General features: G+C 45.6%; 1 protein-coding gene and 2 pseudogenes across 1 annotated transcript; 2 read left to right on the top strand and 1 right to left on the bottom strand.

Moving 5' to 3' along the window:
• Window positions 1-338: 338 nt before the first annotated feature.
• On the top strand, window positions 339-4,877 carry LOC123079380 (disease resistance protein RGA2-like; annotated as a pseudogene).
• Window positions 4,878-5,449: 572 nt separating this feature from the next.
• Window positions 5,450-11,537, top strand: LOC123079379 (disease resistance protein RGA2-like; annotated as a pseudogene).
• Window positions 11,538-11,858: 321 nt separating this feature from the next.
• Window positions 11,859-15,038, bottom strand: LOC123079381 (sphingosine kinase 2). Its single transcript, XM_044502150.1, has 10 exons — window positions 14,588-15,038; window positions 14,058-14,180; window positions 13,853-13,953; window positions 13,409-13,481; window positions 13,204-13,290; window positions 13,034-13,111; window positions 12,876-12,946; window positions 12,515-12,784; window positions 12,280-12,402; window positions 11,859-12,159 (listed from the first exon to the last, which is right to left on the bottom strand). Exons 1-10 carry the CDS (start codon window positions 14,937-14,939, stop codon window positions 11,962-11,964), a joined length of 1,476 nt encoding a protein of 491 aa, XP_044358085.1. The 5' UTR covers window positions 14,940-15,038; the 3' UTR covers window positions 11,859-11,961.
• Window positions 15,039-16,431: the final 1,393 nt, after the last annotated feature.

Genomic DNA, 16,431 nt, shown 5'->3' on the forward strand with positions numbered 1-16,431 from the left:
TTGTTAGGTTCCCCCCTCTTTATCTTTTTTTACTTCTAGAAATACTTCTGTGGCACAAAAGGAGAAAAAAAACTCTGCCCTTTGTGCTGTGTTTCTGTTCTCTTTGCTATTCACTAATTGATCTATTGTTTCCCACTTCTACAGGCTTTTCACCCATTGCTGCCTTGACCGCCAGTTTGCCCCTCCAGAAGCACTTCTGTCACCCTTCTTTTATTTATTTGGGTCATTCCATACCGAAAAAACAATAAGTCAAAAGCAAGAGGGGATAAAGTTTTTGCTCCTGTTTACCGTGATCTACCTGTTAATGTTCAGCCCATTTCCCCTGAATAAACGCTTCTTCATCTCCTCCTGCATCCAACTATCCAAGTAGCCACAACCCCACCCCCAAGAAAAAGGAAAGAGAGAAAAAAAAATATCTGTCATTGGAGTTATGTTACCTGCTTGCCTGTTTATATCCTCCTAGCTTTCCCCCATTTTGTGTCTTTTGTCTTTACACTATACCCGATTCCGTGCATTCTCAGAAGTCAAGAAGCAGAAAAATACCCCCAAAAAATCGCAAATCCATGACAGGGGTTGCGCTGGTTGGTTTGCAATTGGCAGCATCTCCGATCCTGAAGAAGCTCCTCGCGGATGCTTCAAAATACCTTGGGGTTGACATGGCGAGCGAGCTCCATGAACTGGAGACCACCATCATGCCGCAGTTCGAGCTGATGATTGAAGCAGCTAACAAGGGCAATCACAGGGTCAAGTTGGACAAATGGGTCCAGGAGCTCAAAGAAGCCCTCTACAAAGCCGAAGACCTGCTGGACATGCATGAGTACGACCTCCTCGAGCGCAAAGCAAAGAGTGGGAGAGATTCCTCGCTACCCCGTGCCTCATCAACCAGCACTATTTTGAAGCCTCTGCGTGCTGCTTCTAACAGGTTATCTAATCTCCTCCCAAAGAACAAGAAGCTACTTCACCAGCTGAATGAACTGAAGGCCATTCTGGTGAAAGGCAGGGAGTTGCGTGAGCTTCTTTGCGTACCAGCTGGCAACAGTGCAGAGAGCCAAATTGTTCCTCAGGCCACGTCATTACCACCTCTGAAAGTAATAGGCCGTGACAAGGATCGCGATGATATAATAAACCTTCTTACTCAGCGGTTGTCGTTGAGGCTAATTCAGCTATATATGCGGGTTTGGCCATTGTCGGAGCAGGAGGTATGGGAAAATCCACCTTGGCACAACATGTTTACAATGACAAGAGGGTACAAGAACATTTTAATGTCAGGATGTGGGTTTGCATCTCACGCAAACTTGATGTCCATCGTCACACACGGGAGATTATCGAATCCGCAGCTAAGGGGGAGTGCCCACGTGTTGATAATCTGGATACTCTGCAGTGCCAATTAAGGGACATACTGCAAAAATCAGAGAAATTCTTGCTTGTGTTGGATGATGTTTGGTTTGATGATTCGAGTAGTCAGATGGAATGGGACCAACTGTTAGCTCCTCTAGTTTCTCAGCACAATGGAAGCAAAGTTTTGGTAACTTCTCGACGGGATACATTTCCTTCTGCTCTTAACTGTGAAAAGGTGCTCCGTTTGGAAAGCATGGAAGATACTCAGTTCTTGGCACTCTTCAAATACTATGCCTTCACCGGAGCACAAATCAGAGATCCTCCCTTGCTTGAAAGGCTAGAAGAGATTGCAGAGGAGATAGTTAAAAGGCTTGGACAGTCTCCTTTGGCTGCAAAAGTTGTTGGTTCCCAGTTGAAAGGGAAAATGAATGTTCCTGCCTGGAAAGATGCTCTAACTTTAAAAATTGAGAATTTAGGTGAGCCCAGAACAGCTCTGTTGTGGAGTTATCAGAAGTTAGATCCACGTCTGCAGAGGTGCTTTGTATATTGCAGCTTGTTTCCGCAAGGACACAAGTATAAAATTGATGAGTTGGTTCACTGGCTGATAGCGGAGGGGCTTGTTGATCCATGCAACCAGAACAGGAGAATGGTAGATGTTGGAAAGGATTACCTCAATGAGATGGTTTCTGGGTCTTTCCTGCAACCATTTTCTGATAGATTTGTGAAGACATACTACATTATGCATGATCTTGTTCATGATTTGGCAGAGTTGCTCTCTAAAGAAGATTGCTTCAGATTAGAAGATGATAAGGTGGCAGAAATACCATGCACCGTTCGTCATCTATCTGTTCGTGTTAAGAGTATGAAACAACATCAGCGCAGTATCTGCAAGCTACATCATTTGCGCACTGTTATCTGCATTGACCCACTTACAGATGATGTGAGTGATGTTTTCGATCAGGTACTGCAAAACTTGAAGAAGTTACGTGTACTCTATTTGTGCTTCTACAATAGTAACAAGCTACCTGAATCTGTTGGTGAGCTGAAGCACCTTCGGTATTTAAACCTCATTAGAACTTCCATTGCCGAATTGCCTGGATCATTATGTGCTCTTTACCACCTACAGTTACTTCTGTTAAACCATAAAGTTAAGAGTTTGCCTCACAAACTATGCAAATTAAGCAAGTTACGGCATCTTGAAGGGTATCAAGATCTGGGATACAGGATGTATGAAGTAGCTCTGCCTCAAATCCCTTATATAGGCAAGCTAACTTTGCTCCAGCATTTTAAAGAATTTTGTGTGCAAAAACAGAAGGGATGTGAGTTGCGGCAGCTCAGAGACATGAAAGAGCTTGGTGGCAGTTTAAGAGTCAGAAATCTCGAGAATGTCACTGGAAAGGGTGAAGCCTTAGAGTCGAAGCTATATCAGAAAAGTCATATTGGAAGCTTGAATCTTGTCTGGGGTTGCAATAATAGCATGAATGCAGATGATAGTTTACAGTTGGAGATTCTAGAAGGCTTGATGCCACCGCCTCAACTGAAAGGCCTGAAAATCAAGGGTTACAAATCTGACATGTATCCAAGTTGGCTACTTGAGGGTTTGCATTTTGAGAATTTGGAATCTTTTAAGCTCGTCAATTGCAGTGCGTTAGAAGGCCTGCTACTCAATACCGAGCTCTTCAGGCATTGCTCTGAACTGAAGCTCAAGAATATCTGGACTCTGAAAACATTATCTTATCTTCCAGCAGCCCTCACGCACTTAACAATTAGCAGTTGCCCACTGCTTATGTTTATTGCCAGTGATGAGCTAGAACAGCATGATCAGAGGAAGAACATCATGAGAACAGACTACTTGGCATCACAACTTGCTTCATTGTGGGAGGTGGATTCCAGATCGCATATTAATATCAAGAGAGCATTATCGTCAGAACATTCATCTCTGAAGCAAATGATGACATTAATGGATGCTGACATGTCACATCTTCAAATCATTGCAAATGCTGTAGAAAGAGAGAACGGTGAGGTAATGCTGAAAGATGATACCATCAACGCATGGATATGTTGCCACGAGCAGAGGCTGAGATTCATTTATGGAAGAAGCATCAGCTTGCCCTTGGTTCCACCATCTGGTCTTCGTCAACTTCATCTTTCTTCATGCAGTATTACAGATGGGGCATTAGCTGTTTGCCTTGACGGTCTCACGTCACTGAGACGTTTGTCCTTGATGGAGATCATGACTTTAACTACATTTCCATCACAAGTGGTTCTCCAACATTTGACAAAGCCCAACGACCTTTACATTTCATCCTGCTGGTGTCTCAGATCATTAGGGGGGTTACGAGCTGCTACCTCTCTTTCAGATATTCAATTGTTTGACTGCCCTTCTTTAGACTTGGCACATGGAGCAAATTTTTTGCCATTATCTCTTGGGAAGCTCCGTATACAGCGGTGCATGGTTACAACTAATTTCTTCAGTTGTGACTTGCCATTCCTGATGAATCTTTCCATGTTTGGGTGCAGAAGCTCTGCATCCTTGTCGATTGGTCACCTGACCTCCCTTGAATCACTATCACTAGGAGGTATCCCTGATCTGTGCTTTCTTGAAGCACTGTCTTCCCTGCAACTTCGCTATGTACATTTGACAGACGTCCCGAAGCTCGACGGGAAGTGCATTTCACAGTTCCGGGTACAAAAATCACTATATGTTAGCAGCCTTATGATGCTCAACCACATGCTCTCGGCTGAAGGTTTTACAGTTCCACCATTTCTGTCTCTTGAAGGATGCAAGGAGGCATCTGTTTCATTCGAAGAATCAACAGATTTCACATCTGTCAAGTGCCTCAGGTTATGTGATTGCGAAATGAGTTCCCTGCCAAGAAATCTGAAGTGCTTCTCCAACCTGACGAAACTCGAAATCCACATGTGTCCCAATATATCACCTTTACCAGATCTGCCATCCTCCCTCCAGCACATAGTCGTGTGGAATTCTGAACTCCTGCAGAAGAGCTGCAGAGCACCTGACGGGGAAGCTGGCCAAAGATTGAGCATATCCGCTGGAAGGAATTCACAGAATTTCCACACTTGCAACTATAAAGAGAAAAGGTACAATATTCCCCCAGTGCCTTTGCAAATATGAACTTTTTAAATATTTGTTTTTATCTTTCTCTTTCAAATACTTCATTTGTTCCAAAGTTCCATTCGTTTATTTATTTCATGCAGCAGGACCAACATCTTTCCCCTCCAATGATCTCGTCTCCACCCGCTGCCTGTCAGGGGTTGGAGTGCCTCAATCTCACTTGCACTTCAGCTCTCTCCATCGCCTTTGTCGATCGCTCCATCTGTCACTCTTCCTCTGAATGGGCCCACCACTAGTGTTGCGGCGCTTGTCTAAATTTGAATCTCTTCCACAATTGTTGTCGTTAATTTGTTATCCTGTGTCGGCGTGTTACTTTTGATTGGTGGTGCATGTAACAGTTACCCCTCGTGTACTGAGATGCACTAGCATCCAATAGTTTCATGTACATTCAATAATCTCATCTAATAATTTTGGACCCTGATAAGTGTCGAACGTCAGGTACGAGCACATGGTAACTCCGAACATTTTTGAGGGCAAGTTTAGTTACGTGCGGATGATAACTTTAGTTCGCAAGCATGGCAACTTTCGCATTTCAGTTTATTTTTGACAGAAATTTGCCTGTGTATCACTGGAATTTGCCATCCTTATATGATTGAAATTGTCATCGAAAAACGTCAGGGCCGGAGTGCCACGCACCTGACGTGTGGCACTTACCATTTTGGTAATTTTGTGGAGGGCTAAGCTCCATAATTCCGTATTGTAGCTGAACTTTCTGCAGTTACTTTTGGAAAGGTAATTGGAGGACCCTTTGTCAAGACTGAGTGAATAGTTAAATGTGCTCACTGGGAAGTGAAGACATCGCTGTCGACTAGCAGTCCCGGTGAAAAGCTTTGCCAGAATGGTGGTCGCAGTGTGATTCAACGAAAGCACAACGGGGCGCCAACAGTTTGGGCTGGTTCGGACTGGAACTGAAACTGAAGCAAGACGAGGCACATTTTGTTGCTCAGAGACGTGTGACCTTTTCTTGAAGAATCTTGTTTTGGATACAATGGAGTACTTTGAAAATATGAACAGGAATAAAGCAATCGACAGGAATGGACAATCTCTGGAGAGAGGAGAAGGCAAGGTAGGATCATTTGGGACAGTAAACAATTACAGTGGCCAAGCCCTGGTGCACGGTTAGCTGAACAGAAGGGCCATAGGCCATCAAATCTTGATGCTGGTCCCTGCCGTACGTTCCTTCCATTCTGGCTACCACCTCGCCGTCCACGTCTGCGATGCCACCCTGTCTCGGATCCTCCACAAGTTGCCCCGGTGAATACCGAAAGGATTTCACCTGCAGAAGGCAGAAGCAGTGGAAAACAAATTCAACACTGTAAGTTGATAATCAGGTTGACAGGGAAAAGATGGCTATAACCTTGAGATATGTAACATGTGCCAAAGCCAAAAGATCAAGCCTTCGGACAGTCTTTCAGTAGGACTGCATCCATGTAGCTACCTGAGAACTGGATTGCAACCACACACAAATTACACCAATACTTATTCTTGGCCATCGCTTGCAGAGATAAGGCCTTGATCGTGGTCGTGGTGGAGAAACAGAAAGAGACTACCAGCTCCCAGTGCACCTCTGGATCAGATATTTTGCTCTCTTGTCTTGCTGTTTGGTGAGCTCTGGTTCTGATTTCTCTTGTATTACAACACTTCTCCAGTCCTCCTCGTTGGCAACCTTGCATTACCGTCGCCGCCGTGGTGGCTCCAGCAACGATTCTGTCCTTCACTCCTTCACCTCTGTAAGCATTCCAACCTTCTATGCTATTTAGTTTCCCCTGTACAGATAGTTCCGTCCGCACAAAAGAAACAAATTTGCTTGCAGGGCTCTGCTTTAATTTTTCTTTTCTTTTCTAACATACTGCAGTAGACTAATTTGTTTTGTTGTTCTCCGCTCCGACGGATATTTTCATCTAATTGATGTATCCCATTGTTTGCCTCATGAAGTCTTTCTAATTCCCTGCCATTTTGTCTATTTACACAGCAGCCAAGATCTTTGTGTTCGCAGTGCAAAAGCCATTTTCCAATCCCCAACGAGCAGTCCCCTGTGATTCCATGACTGGGGTGGCGCTGGCTGGCTTAAAGTTGGCTGCATCGCCAATCCTGAAGAGGCTCCTCGCTGATGCCTCAACGTTCCTTGGGGTGGACATGGCAAGTGAGCTCCATGAACTGGAGACCACAATTATGCCGCAGTTTGAGCTGATGGTTGAAGCAGCTAACAAAGGCAACCACAGGGTCAAGTTGGACAAATGGGTCCAAGAGCTCAAAGAAGCCTTCTACAAGGCTGAAGACCTGCTGGACATGCATGAGTATGACCTCCTTGAGCGCAGAGCAAAGACTGGGAGAGATTCCTCGCCACTGTGTGCCTCATCCATCAGCACTATTTTGAAGCCTCTGCGTGCTGCATCTAACAGGTTATCCAATGTTCGCCCAAAGAACAAGAAGCTACTTTTCCAGCTGAATGAATTGAAGGCCATTCTAGCGAAAGGGAAGGGGTTCTCTGAGCTTCTTTGTTTACCAGGTGGTAACAGTGCAGAGAGGCCCATTATTCCTCAGGCCACATCATTACCACCTCTGAAAGTAATAGGTCGTGACAAGGATCGCGATGATATAATAAACCTTCTTACCGAGCCGGTTGCTGTTGAAGCTAATTCAGCTGTATATGCGGGTTTGGCCATTGTAGGAGCAGGAGGTATGGGAAAATCCACCTTGGCACAACATGTTTACAATGACAAGAGGGTACAAGAACATTTTGATGTCAGGATGTGGGTGTGCATCTCACGCAAACTTGATGTCCATCGTCATACACGGGAGATAATCGAATCCGCAGCTAAGAGGGAGTGCCCACGTCTTGATAATCTGGATACTCTCCACTGCCAATTAAGGGACATACTGCAGAAGTCAGAGAAATTCTTGCTTGTACTGGATGATGTTTGGTTTGATGATTCGAGTAGTCAGATGGAATGGGACCAACTGTTAGCTCCCCTGGTTTCTCAGCACAAGGGAAGCAAAGTTTTGGTAACTTCTCGACGGGATACATTTCCTTCCGCTCTTTACTGTGAAAAGGTGCTCCGTTTGGAAAGCATGGAAGATACTCAGTTCTTGGCACTCTTCAAATACTATGCCTTCACTGGAGCACAAATTGGAGACCCTCCGTTGCTTGAAAGGCTAGAAGCGATTGCAGAGGAGATAGCTAAAAGGCTTGGACAGTCTCCGTTGGCTGCAAAAGTTGTTGGTTCCCAGTTGAAAGGGAAAATGAATATCTCTGCCTGGAAAGATGCTCTGACTTTAAAGATTGACAACTTAAGTGAGCCTAGAATGGCTCTGTTGTGGAGTTATCAGAAGTTAGATCCACGTCTGCAGAGGTGCTTTGTATATTGTAGTTTGTTTCCAAAAGGGCACAGGTATAACACTGATGAGTTGATTCACCTGCTCATAGCGGAGGGGCTTGTTGATCCGTGCAACCAGAACAGGAAAATGGTAGATGTTGGAAAGGATTACCTCAATGAGATGGTTTCTGGGTCTTTCTTGCAACAATTTCTGAAAGATTTTTGGACACATACTACATTATGCATGATCTTCTTCATGATTTGGCAGAGTCGCTCTCTAAAGAAGACTGTTTCAGATTAGAAGATGATAAGGTGACAGAAATACCATGCACCGTCCGTCGTCTGTCTGTTCGTGTTGAGAGCATGAAACAACACCAGCACAGTATCTGCAAGCTACATCATTTGCGCACTGTTATCTGCATTGACCCACTTACAGATGATGTGAGTGATGTTTTCAGTCAGGTACTTCAAAACTTGAAGAAGTTACGTGTACTCTATTTGTGCTTCTACAATAGTAACAAGCTACCCAAATCTGTGGGTAAGCTGAAACACCTTCGGTATTTAAACCTCATTAAAACTTCCATTGCCGAATTGCCTGGATCATTATGTGCTCTTTACCACCTACAGTTACTTCTGTTGAACCATAAAGTTACGAGTTTGCCTCAGAAACTATGTAAATTAAGCAAGTTGCGGCATCTTGAAGGGTATCGTGATCTGGGATACAGGGTGTATGAAGTAGCTCTGCCTCAAATCCCTTATATAGGCAAGCTAACTTCGCTCCAGCATGTTGAAGATTTTTGTGTGCAAAAGCAGAAGGGGTATGAGTTGCGGCAGCTCAGAGACATGAAAGAGCTTGGTGGCAGTTTAAGAGTCAGAAATGTCGAGAATGTCACTGGAAAGAATGAAGCCTTAGAGTCGAAGCTATATCAGAAAAGTCATCTTGGAAGCTTGGCCCTTGTCTGGAGCTGCAATAATGGCATGAATGCAGATGACAGTTTACAGTTGGAGATTCTAGAAGGTTTGATGCCACCGCCTCAACTGAAAGGCCTCGAGATCGAGGGTTACAAATCTGCCACATATCCAAGTTGGTTACTTGAGGGTTCGTATTTTGAGAATTTGGAATCTTTTAAGCTTGCCGACTGCAGTGCCTTAGAAGGCCTGCCACTCAATACCGAGCTCTTCAGGCATTGCTCAAAACTAGAGCTCGAGAATGTCTCGACTCTGAAAACGTTATCGTGTCTTCCAGCAGCCCTCACATGCTTATCAATTAGCAGTTGCCCACTGCTTATATTTATTAGCAGTGATGAGCTAGAACAGCATGATCAGAGGGAAAACATCATGGGAACAGACTACTTGGCATCACAACTTGCTTCGATATGGAAGGTGGATTCTGTATTGGGAATTAAGGAAGTATTATCGTCTGAACATTCATCTCTGAAGCAAATGATGGCATTAATGGATGCTGACATGTCACATCTTCAAACCATTGCAAGTGCTCTAGAAAGAGAGAACGGCGAGGTAATGCTGAAAGATGATATAATTAAAGCATGGATATGTTGCCACGAGCAGAGGCTGAGATTCATTTATGGAAGAAGCATCAGCTTGCCGTTGGTTCCACCGTCAGGTCTTTGCCAACTTCATCTTTCTTCGTGCAGTGTTACAGATGGGGCATTAGCTGTTTGCCTTGGCGGCCTCACGTCACTGAGAAGTTTGTTCTTAGCACAGATCATGACTTTAACTACACTTCCGCAGCAAGTGGTCCTCCAACATTTGACAAAGCTGGACTTTTTGTTCATCAGATATTGCTGGTGCCTCAAGTCATTAGGAGGCTTACGAGCTGCTACCTCTCTTTCAGAAGTTAGATTGATTTCCTGCCCTTCTTTAGACTTGGCACATGGAGCAGGTTTATTGCCGTTGTCTCTTGAGGAGCTCTGTATATATGAGTGCATGGTTGCAGATAATTTCTTCAGTAGTGACTTGCCGCACCTGAAAAGTCTTAGCATGTATGGCTGCAGAAGCTCCACTTCCTTGTCTATCGGTCATCTGACTTCCCTTGTATCCTTATCAGTGGGAGGTTTCCCTGATCTGTGCTTTCTTGAAGGCTTGCCATTCTTGCAACTTCACCACGTACATTTGACAGATGTCCCGAAGCTCGTTGCGAACTGCATTTCACAGTTTCGGGTGCAGCAATCACTCTATGTTAGCAGCCTCGTGATGCTCAACCACATGCTCTGGGCTGAAGGTTTTACAGTTCCACCATTCCTATCTCTCGAAGGATTCAAGGAATCATCCGTTTCGTTTGAAGAATCTGCAAAATTCACATCCGTCAAGTGCCTTAGATTATGTGGGTGTGAAATGAGGTCCCTACCAGGAAATCTGAAGTGCTTCTCTAGTCTGAGGACACTCGATATCTATGACTGCCCCAACATATCATCTTTATCAGATCTGCCATCCTCCATCCAACATATATGTGTTTGGCGTTGTGAACGCTTGAACGAGAGCTGCCAAGCGCCTGACGGAGAAAGCTGGCCAAAGATTGCGCATATCCGCTGGAAGGATTTCAGATGAACTGTTGTTCGGATTCACAACTTACAAATAAATGGAAAGGTAAATGATCCACCGGCCTTTGCAAAAAGATAGTCTTTTTGATGTCTGCAAAAACAAAAGATAGCCTTTCGTAATAGTTATTATTTCATTTTTTATCTTTCATATGCTTCATTTATTTCAAAGTTGCATTTATTCTTTTGTTTCAAACAGTAGGCGCGAGATCTATCCCCTCTGGTGACCATGTCTCCACTGCGTGTCAAGAGTTGGAGTGCCTCAAGCTCACCCACCCTTCAACTCTCTCGGCATTGCCACTACTGCCGACCCCTCAGGATCCCTTCTACGTTGATTACTGAATGCATAATTCTTCCACTTTCTCCACCCCCTGGACTGAGAACACGTTTCTAAATTTGAATCTTGTTCTATAGTTATTGCCGTTGTGTTGTTATCCTGAAGTGTTGCTTCTGATTGGTGATGCTTGTACTAGCAGTTATCCCTTGTGTGCTGAGATGCACTTGGATGGTTGTAACAGTTATCTATCCCTTGTTAGCTGAGATTCACTTAGATATCCCATGTACTTCTGGAGGGCTAATTCCATATTGTAGATGAACTTCTGCAGTTAGTCTTGGATGAAGGTAATTGGAGGCCTCTTTGTCAAGACTGAGCGAATAGTTGAATATACACTTGCTTTGAAGATGAGAAACGTGAAGTCTGAAGAAGTTGCTAGCGACAACCAATTCAGACTCACAACTATAAAGAAAAAGGTAAAGTTTTCCCCAGTGCTTTTGTGAATATGAACTTTTGTAATATTTGTTTCATTTTTTTATCTTTCAAATGCTTCATTATTTTCAAAGTTTCATTCGTTCATTAATTTCATTCAGCAGGCCCAACATCTTTCCCCTCCAGTGACCTCGCCTTCACCTGCTGCCTGTCAAGTGGAGTGCAGTGCCTCAATCTCACTTGCACTTCAGCTCTCTCTGCCGCCTTGGACTATTGCTGCATGCTCGCTCTTCCTTCTGAACGGCTCCACCACCAGTGATGCAACACTTGTCTAAATTTGAGTATCTGTTCTACAGTTATTGTCGTTCATTTGTTATCCTGTCTTGGCGTGTTACTTTTGATTGGTGATGCTTGTAAAAGTTACCCCTTGTGAACTTGAGATGTACTAGCATTCAATAATTTCACGTATTACCTCCCTGTCTAGATAAATCTAAGACAAGCTTCTTGGGACAGAGGGCGTAGTAGTACTTCTGGAGGGTCGAGCTCCATAATTCCGTATTTTAACTGAACTTCTGCAGTTACTTTTGGATCAAGGTTATTGGCGGCCTCTTCGTCAGGACTGAGTGAATATAGTTAAATGCGCTTACTGGGAAGTGAAGACATCGCTGGCGACTAGCAGTCCCAGTGAAAAGCTTTGCCAGAATGGTGGTCGCAGTGTGATTCAACGAAAACACAACGGGGCGCCAACAGTTTGGGTTGGTTGGGGCTGGAACTGAAACTGAAGCAAGACGAGGCACACTGTGTTGCTCAGAGACGTGTGACCTTTTCTTGAGAGAATATTGTTCTGGATACAATAGAGTACTTTTTAAAATATGAACAAGAATAAAGCAATTGACACAAACAATCTCATTTGGGACGATATACAGTGGCCAAGCCCTGGTGCACGGTCAGCTGAACAGAAGGGCCATAGGCCATCAAATATTGATCCTGGTTCATGCCGTACGTTCCTTCTCCTCTGGCAACCACCTCGCCGTCCACGTCTACGATGCCGCCCCTTTTCGGATCCTCCACGAGCTGCCCCGGCGATAACCGAAAGGATTTCACCTGCAAAGTCAAACTAGTAAGAAAAAATTCTACTGATGAACCACTGTATGGAAGAAGGTTGGCACGGTGTTTGAACTGCTGTAAGTTGATTATCAGGTTGACAGGGAAAAAATGGCCGACCTTGAGGTACGTAACATGTGGCGATTTCACGTAGCTCCCATCGCTCATCTTCAGCAGCAGAGCCAAAAGATCAGCCTTCGGACAGTCTTTCAGTATCACCGCGTCCATGTAGCCATCTGAGAACTGCATCACAGCCGCAACCATGCATGTCGCACAAATTAAACCAGCACTTGGTTTTGCAGAAGCAAATGGAGCTTGATCAGATTAGCATTGGGAAACAAAGACAAAATATTACCTTGGCTTCAGGAGCTGCCATGGCGTTCTCGGCAGCCCATGGCACGTTGTAGACGCACACACCCACAAACGGGCCATCGATGGATCTCCAGTCTGAACCTTGAAACTCGGCCCTAGGACCTTGATAAGAGCACACCCGAGACTCGCCGTTTTGCTCCACGATGGGAGTCTCGGATTGCTTGACAGGATCTCCGTATGCCTCGTAGCCCGGGGCAGGCACGAAGTGGACACTTCCGCGGTATCGGCGCAAGTTCATTATGCGAACCAGAGCCTGGGATCAGTCAAAAAGAACTCGTTACAATGTGAGGCATCGGTTTGCCAAAGATTTCAAGTTATTACAAAGGAACCAAGATTATACGCACATAAAAGTCGAACCGCGCGCTCCCCATCCACCTGTATTTCTCGGACTCGATGTCAACATCCGCCACCAAACCTGGAATTTTTCTGAAAGAGTCAGATCAAGCATCCGCAGAAGCTCCATTGGAATTTGACAGACATTGTTGAGTTCATGGTTGCGTACCCCAGGTGGTTGACAGCACGCTGAAAACAATCTTCTCCCCTTGCGCTATAGTGCAAACATCCAAGGCCTGCTTGTGACCTGTGCAACGAGAGAGTTGTTGTTTCCATCAGATTTCTCTATTTGAAACTGCCGTGGAAACTTATATTATGTGCCTGAAAGCATACTATGACCTCTGATAATGGCAAATACGGCGTCTGAAACTGAGCACGTCTCGCTGGCAGCATGCAGAAGCGATTTGGCCATGCCGTTTCCTGTGCCTGCATAAATAACAAGCCAGCACACATGTTTGAGCACTTTCAGAAACTTTTGGTGCTACTAGTGTCTGACCAAAGATCGATTGTTATTCAGCCAAAAAAAAAGATCAGTTGTTTTTACCAGCTGGAACTACCCCAATTGGCATTTTTATTGCTTCCTCCCAGTCTGATCTTTGCAGAATCCCATTCACAAGCTACATGCCAGAAATGTCAGCGTGAGAAGAAAAAAAGTAGGAATCTTACAGCATGTACGACATTTCTATGTTTTCTTAGTAGATTTTTTTCTGCGAATGAGTATATTTGAAGGCACTAAAAACTGCTCGAGCTAAAAATTGCATCAGATGCTGTTAATATCTCTCTGTTTTTTTTTTCGTTTATCGCCAGCCTTCCAGACAAGATGATCAAGTGAGATCCATCCATTACCACTATTATGTGAAGTCAACTCGCAGCTGCATATCGGATGCCAACCACTGGAGTCAACGCTGTGGATTCGACCCCTGTCATGCCGTGCCATGCCACAACCATGCAAACCTAAACATGGTATAGAATATTGCGTGTTACCAACCTCCACGAGGACGCCATCGCCGCTGACGCAGACGATCCCGTCGTATCTCGCAAGGTCCAGAGAGGACGCCACCTCCCGGGCATGCCCCCGGTACCGGGTCTCTGAAACAAATTAACAAAACCACGGACCAGACGGATCAAAATAACCGCAAGAGCCAAGAATGTAGGAGAAGAAGATCAATTCAAAAAACCATGGAGAACCTTACCTTGCATTGTGACTTCGACGCCGGCGGCTTCGAGCAGGGGCTTGATTTCTGCCTCGTAGATCTTGCTTGCCCGTCTTTTGCCGCCGTAGGGGTTGATGAGGACGAACAATCTCTTGGGCCGCCCTATTATCACATGTTCATCACAAAATATGAATCGTTTACGCAAATGGAGCATCGCATTATAAATAGAACCAGCTGATATAATCCCATAAAAAGTTACTAGTTGATAAAACAGAGGAGCAGCTCGTCACATCTACTCCCTCCGTTCCTAAATATTTGTCTTTCTAGAGATTTTAAATGGTCACCACATACGGATGTATATAGACATATTTTAGAGTGTAGATTCACTCATTTTGCTACGTATGTAGTCATCATTTGAAACCTCTAGAAAGACAACTATTTAGATTTAGGAACGGAGGGAGTAGATTGGAGAAGCAGTGTACATCGTCAGAGGAATCGAAAAATCCGAGACAGTTTGGGCTGGTCGCGTGGTGACCGGCACGACGGACGGAGGCACCAAAGGCACGTACCGAACGAGTCCAAGCAGCCCCGTAGCGTCCCGCCCCAGGCCGCGGCCGCGCCCTCGCCGTCGGCCATCTCGAACACGTACTCCCTCCTGCGCCTCTTCCCTCCAGCCTTGGCGCACGGCGGAGGTCTCGCCGCGTCGTCCGCCACGAAGGCCCTGACGACGACCTCCTTGCCGCTCGCCACGGCTCCGAGCACGTCGGCCTCCAGCGAGAGGCTCCTCTCCGCCGTGGCTCCGGCGCAGTGCCACCGGAGCTCGGGGCAGCCGCCTGTGGTGGTGGAGAGCGTCGCTTCGGCCGGCGTGCCGTTCACGCGGACCTTGGTCGTGGCGCCGCCGGTGGCTTGCCGGTCTTCCATGGCGGGGGGAGAGAGCTAGAAGAGCGTGAGATGCGAGATGGATTTTTTTTGGCGCCGAGTTGGGCCCGCGCGGCAGGGCGGAGGAGTTGGAGATAGCTTGGAGGGAGATATGGAGATGCGGATCGATCGACCGACCCGTCTACGTACGCGTGGGTTCCCGACTTGCGTGCTGCTCGCGGGCTCCAGTGATAGGCTTGTTGCCGAGTATTTTGGACAAGAAAGAAAATGTACGTTATCTTTTACTTCTTTTTTTCCTTTGGAAAAGAAAACGTACGTTGTCAATAGAGCGTTTTAAAACTTTTTTTTCAAGAAAACCTCCGATTTATTCATGATGCCATGATAGTACAAAGAACACAGAAATAACAAAAATTACATCCATATTTGTAAACCACCTAGCGACAACTACCAGCATTGGAGCGACCCGAAGGCGCGCCGCCGACCGCCGTAATCGTCCCTACCTCACTAGAGCCGAACCAAACTTGTTGCACCAGATGGGAAGATGTTATGCTAAGGTCCCACAGGACCAACGCATCAGAGTAGCAACCGTCGTCAATGAAGAGAAATATGGTAGATCAAAATGATCCAACCTATAGAGTATAGACACATGAACGAAGAAGAACAAAGACTGGATCCAAGCAAATCCACCGAAGACCAACACCAACCGAATACCGCGAGATCCACCGGAGACGTACCCCCACACGCCCTCCTACGACGCTAAAGGCATCACCAAAATGGGGGCTAGGCGGAGTGAACCTCATTTCATCTTTAGGGAGTTGCCACGGTTTTGTCTTCCTGAGCATGGCACAAACCCTAAATGAACTCACAAAACACCTAAAAATGGAACAAGATCCCTCCCCCCGGCAATGGCTGAGGTCCACCACGCCTCGATGGCCCTAGGGCCTCCGGAGACGAGGCAGGCTGGAGCCGGCGGGAGGCAGAGGAACCCTAGCTCCGATGGTTAAGTTTATTGTGATGGAACTAGCCCACTAGTGTTCAAAACTTAGACTTGGCATTGGTGCTCGCATTTTCTTGAATTTCAGACATTCCGACGAAGATTGTTCAGTGGGAGGAGACGTCACCGTATACTACGAGGCACATGTGATGACTTTGTCAATCTCAAGATGTTGTGACGTCTCAGTATTTCAGAGGTGCTCATAGGGTAAGGTGTGCGTGTGTTCGCTCACAGGGGTTAGTCTACGTGCATGTATGTGAGCATCTACATCTCAAGTTCCCACAATTTTCCACGATTCTTCAGAGGTGCTCTTTATATGATCATGTATCTCAATTTTCCACGTTGAGAACTTCCCCTTTGCATCATACAAAGAGGGGTGTGGCTTGAAAGTTTTTTTTTAGGTTTTCGTGGTGATGGTTTAGGGAAGTTTCATCCATATTCGCTTGAATTGATCCTCGAGGGTAGGGTAGTGGTAGGATGTGCATAGAGCTTGGCCACAAATGGTATAGCCACCGCCAAAGCGATATTATCACCACTAGG

This window comes from Triticum aestivum, chromosome 3D (genome assembly GCF_018294505.1).
Source record: "Triticum aestivum cultivar Chinese Spring chromosome 3D, IWGSC CS RefSeq v2.1, whole genome shotgun sequence".
In the NCBI taxonomy this organism is placed as follows: Eukaryota; Viridiplantae; Streptophyta; class Magnoliopsida; order Poales; family Poaceae; genus Triticum; species Triticum aestivum.

Coding starts and splice junctions, on each gene's coding strand:
- LOC123079381 (XM_044502150.1), bottom strand. CDS start 14,939: ATGGAAGACCGGCAAGCCACCGGCGGCGCCACGACCAAGGTCCGCGTG. Junction 14,181..14,587: donor GGGCTGCTTGGACTCGTTCG/GTACGTGCCTTT, acceptor ATGTGATAATAG/GGCGGCCCAAGAGATTGTTC. Junction 12,160..12,279: donor CACATGTTACGTACCTCAAG/GTCGGCCATTTT, acceptor TTGACTTTGCAG/GTGAAATCCTTTCGGTTATC.